This window comes from Leishmania martiniquensis, chromosome 31, assembly GCF_017916325.1.
Source record: "Leishmania martiniquensis isolate LSCM1 chromosome 31, whole genome shotgun sequence".
Classification (NCBI taxonomy): domain Eukaryota; phylum Euglenozoa; class Kinetoplastea; order Trypanosomatida; family Trypanosomatidae; genus Leishmania; species Leishmania martiniquensis.
Window position 1 is genome coordinate 917,248 of NC_090166.1, and position 4,480 is coordinate 921,727.

The window sequence follows — 4,480 nt, forward strand, 5'->3', positions numbered from 1 at the left end:
TTGACGCCACTGTACATCGACACTTAGGCCGGGAGAAGACGGGCGAAAAAAAAAGGTGCGGTGATAGTGGTGTCAAGAGAGCTTAGCAAAGAAAGGAGTCGCATCATGACGCGACGACTCTGTGCGTGTATGTGGGCGTACCGTCCAGTAAAAACGTTTCCTGCTTAGTCGATGACTTCATGAGCCAAAAATACGAAACAAGGCGAGATGAAACAAGAAAACAGACGCCAAATCACTCAAACACAGCAGTGCGACGGGCCCCGGTCGGCAGCGATGCACTTCCTTTTTACAGAGTGGAGGATAGTGCCGTTTCCTTCGGCTGGCTACTGCTTCCGCTTCGAAGAGCTGCGGCGCTGCGAGCCGTTGCGGGCCGTCATCGAGGCGGGCGGAAAGGACGACGCGGCACTGGTCTCCGGTGACACCCTGCGCTTTTGCTTGCGCTTGCATCCGTGCGGGGCGATGTCGTCGTCCGATTCCGTCGACGCCCCCCAGTGGACACACGAGGGTGTTTCAGAATCCTCTTCATCGTCGGAGCGGATGTCCTTGCGCTCCCCACCAGTGGCAAGGGTGTATGCCATAGAGATGATGAGGACCGCCCAGTACACGTGCAGCCCTTGAAGCGCTATGTTCAGCAGGAAGGTGAGCATCCACAGGTTGAAGTTGCCGTGACGCACCTTGGGGGCCATGCGTATGGTCGCCTTGCCTATAAGCGGCAAGCAGTAGAGCCGAAAAAAGAAGAAGAGGACCGCGAAGGCGGCAAAGCAGTAGTTCACACAACGTTGGGTGATGATGTACCTGTACACGATGGACTGCCGGTACCTCTTGCCGTTCTTCTCCGCGTGCTTCTTGTTGTAGCGCTCCTGGCGTGCCATCTCCTCATGTGACATATAGTGAAGGGACTTGCTGACGGATAGCATGATGTCTGAGGCGTCGTGGATGAAGAGCACGTATGCACCAAAGCGGTGCTGGAGCCCGATGTGGGAGAAGATTATGAGCAGAAACGTGGTGAGGTGGTGCACCATGTACTCCACGAAATCGGACCGCTTCACGTGACGCTCGACAAAAAAGAGGGAGCACATCTCGGCCAGATAGAAGGCCAGGCTGTAGTGGTAGTACGTGAGCAGCTCTTTTGGAGGGTTGTACGGGTGCGGCAACAGGAGATGCAGGCTGGCCTCGTCGTCGAGCGGCAGCTTGAACCACGGCTGATTACGCTGCACGTAGTAGCCGAAGCAGGAGGAGACGAGATAGAACAAGGACAGCAATGCCTGGTTCTGAAACTTCGTGAGCTTCTTCTGATTGCGTGGCGAGAGGGAGGCCATGCCGCGCTTGCCGGCGGCAATGCGGAGACGGTGGAGGGCGGAGTTCTCTGTGACGACACCCATGTAGATGCCGAATCGCGCGAACGGCTCCCAGAAAAGGCAGCGGATCAGCAAAATGCCGAGGAACCAATACATGGTTGGGAAGAGCACGGGCAGTAAGCTTAGGTCCATTCCCCACCCGCTGCACCCTACACCAAGCTTTTCTTGGTACGCCTTGATGTTGAGGAAGGCTCTCGGCAGCTCCGACCACTGCAGTGTCGTGCGCGACGTGTCCAGGATGCGGCGTGATGCGTTCGCTGGATCTGGGATGTACAGCTCCGCTAGCGATGCGAACGGGCTGCCAATGCCCTGCGCTCGCATTGTCTCTGCTGAGTACCGAAGCGCCATGATGCTTACGCGGTAATCGAAGCGACGGCAGCACAGATGTTCTAAGGAGAAGGAAAAAAGGCTGCGCTACGCTGAAGAACAACGAAACAAATTAGATGAGTAAGCGGCATACAATCGCATACACACACACACAGACAAAGTTACGGAGACGCCGAAACAAAACGAGCTGAAGAGAGTCAGGCGTGCTCACTCACGCACCCATTCACACACAAACATATATATATATATGTATGCAGGCACAGACAACAAGAGGAGGCAGTTATTGTATGTGTGCGCCCGTACTTATGTTCCCTGCTGGCGTATGCACGAGATGTGGGCGGGTGGGCGGGGGACGCTGTAAGCACGCAGAGAGGCAGAAGAGGCAATACAGCAACAACGGAAAAATCTAAATGCGCGTGCGCGTGCTTGTGTGTGAGTCAGGTGGTGGGGATGGGGCGGGGAGGGAGGGCTCGGTGAAAATATCTGTCCTTTAAGAGAAGAGAACAGAGAAAAAAAGCAACGGCAAAAAAATGGAATATATATATATATATACGCGTGTGGAGGTTGTGAACGAAAAGGGGCAATGCGATGTGCGCTAGCTGAACCGACCACACGCACACGGGCAGGCCGAGAGGAAAGTACACAGGCAGCGCCGGCTAAACAAACAAAAAAGAACGACACCGCGACGGGCGACGAAACGAGTGAAGAGGAGACGGAGAGGAGAGCGCGATGCCCCTTCGCTCTCACGCGCTGCTTCTCTTCCCCTGCCCTTTGCCGAGGTGTCCCCTTGAGATGTAAGGGGGGTGAGAGATGCACAAGAAATAGCGTTGCAGGGCCAGGTCGTATATTCACGTGAGGAAGAGAAGTGAAGAGAGGCAGAGGCACCGTGGGCGGTGTTGCCCAAATCAAAGCTATGCTCAGCGCGTATGCCTATGCATGTAAGTGCACGTTCGCACTTCCGGTAGCGTCGGCCGGTGACTGTTTGTTTCGCTTCTCTGTGCGTAGGAGAGAAGTTGGGGGGGGCGGGGGGGGGAGCGGCACGGTTTTATGTGAGCGTGCGCGGGTGTATTCGTGAGGAGAAGCAGAGATGATGGGGTGGAGGTCAGATACGCACAAGCAGTTAGATGGAAGAACTGCTTCAACGTGGAAGCACACGGGCCATGAAGTCGAGGAGAGAGAGGGGGGGAGAGCGCAGAACAGTGCGACTGTCCGGCGCCCCGAGGAAAAGGATACCGGAAAAAAAAGAAGGGAAGCACATAAATGGGCAACGCTCGTCGCGTGCGGCGCTGCCGTGCTGAGAATGCCAAACTTTGTGCCTATTCTCCAACGACATCGAAGCCAACCCCCCTCCTCCCTCCCTCTCTGCGCATCATCTTTTTTTTTCGTAACCTGGCCTGAGAGGGGAACGGTGCCTCACGCCGCTGATATCCTGTGCGCCGGGTGCATGCACCGCCAACGGGCCGTCTGTAAATGCATGAGGAAGAGAGCCGCCGGCCACATCTGTTCCCCTCTCTCCCCCTCCTCTCTCTCTCTCCCTCTCCCTCGGCCACGACCACGACGCACCGGCCCCTCTTCGGGCAGCAAAGAGCAAAAAGAAAATCGAAAAGGAGGGGAACGGCGTCCCGTGCGGGCCGACTCCGTTTCCTCTGCCTCTCTCTCTGTGTGTGTAAGGGGGGGCGTGTGTGTGGTAGAAGACACCCGCATATACAAAAGTGTGCGTGATGAAAGCGCGAGTAGGTCATCGTGCTTGCGTGCTACCGTGTCTCCCTTCCTTCCCCCATCTCCACTCCACTGTCAGAGGCTCGTGTGCAAAACGCCGCAGCGCTTATGAGCAGAGAAGGGGCATCGATGAGCGAAGAGAGGCAGAGAACGAAGGGCCAATCTGACACGTCTCTTTCCTGCATCTCTTTGTTCCCACGAGGGAGAGCGACGCCACACATACTTCCTCACCACATCGAAGCAGCACGCATCTAACGCACTGACTTCGCGATGTCTCACCGTCGAGCTTGACCAGCGCCATTCTTTTCGGTCGTTCGCTTCCATCACGGCGTTCCCCCCACCCCCGAAAGTGTTCCCTCCCTACTATCACGCACACACACTGACTGTCGCTGAAACACATCAGTCTCCTTCGTATGCTCATCTCCCAAAGGTGCAGCTATTCCCAGAGGCACACACACACAGAGACAAGCACAACACACCTACAGAACTGCATGGGGGCGTGAAAGAGGGGAGGCCAGATCCTTACGTTGGTGTAAGCACTGCGCAGAGATGCAACCAGTGATTCAGGAAAAAAACGCGCTCCAAAGCAATGAAAGCGAAGCCGGACTGAGAGATGAAGCCGCCCACGTTACAAGCCGAAAAAAAGGATATCCGCCAAGAGACCGCTGCGGCTGTGTGCTGCCAAGATGCACACGTGGTGCCCCGTTTCGCGAGGTCGTGCAAGAGGCCAGCGCGAGGTCGAGCATACCGCCTGCGCTTGACCAGACATTTTTTTCCGACCACCCGCGCGACCGCCTCCGCTGCCACTTGAGGAGAATTTTTTTGGCGGCTCCTGTCGCTGCCGTCGTCGCTGGCGTGATCGGTAATATGCAGCGCAAACTGAAGCACCTTTTCGCGCACCAACATCACCTCTACTCCAACTGAGGACCCCCAGCGCCCTGCCCTGCATCTGCTAAAACTTCATCTCCCACGCCACTTCCACTCAAAAAGACTGCTGCCCGTCAGCAGGCGGTGCCGTTCAACGGGCGTTTTGCTGAAGTCGTCGGAGCGCTTCCACCAAGCCCTGCGAGGGCCCA

At 56.4% G+C, this 4,480-nt stretch overlaps 1 protein-coding gene across 1 annotated transcript; it reads right to left on the reverse strand.

Annotated features, from left to right (window-relative positions):
• Positions 1–323: 323 nt before the first annotated feature.
• Positions 324–1,706, reverse strand: LSCM1_01485 (uncharacterized protein; the record flags this gene model as incomplete). Its single annotated transcript, XM_067319096.1, has 1 exon — positions 324–1,706. One exon carries the CDS (start codon positions 1,704–1,706, stop codon positions 324–326), a length of 1,383 nt encoding a protein of 460 aa, XP_067176375.1.
• Between the last annotated feature and the right edge of the window lie 2,774 nt (positions 1,707–4,480).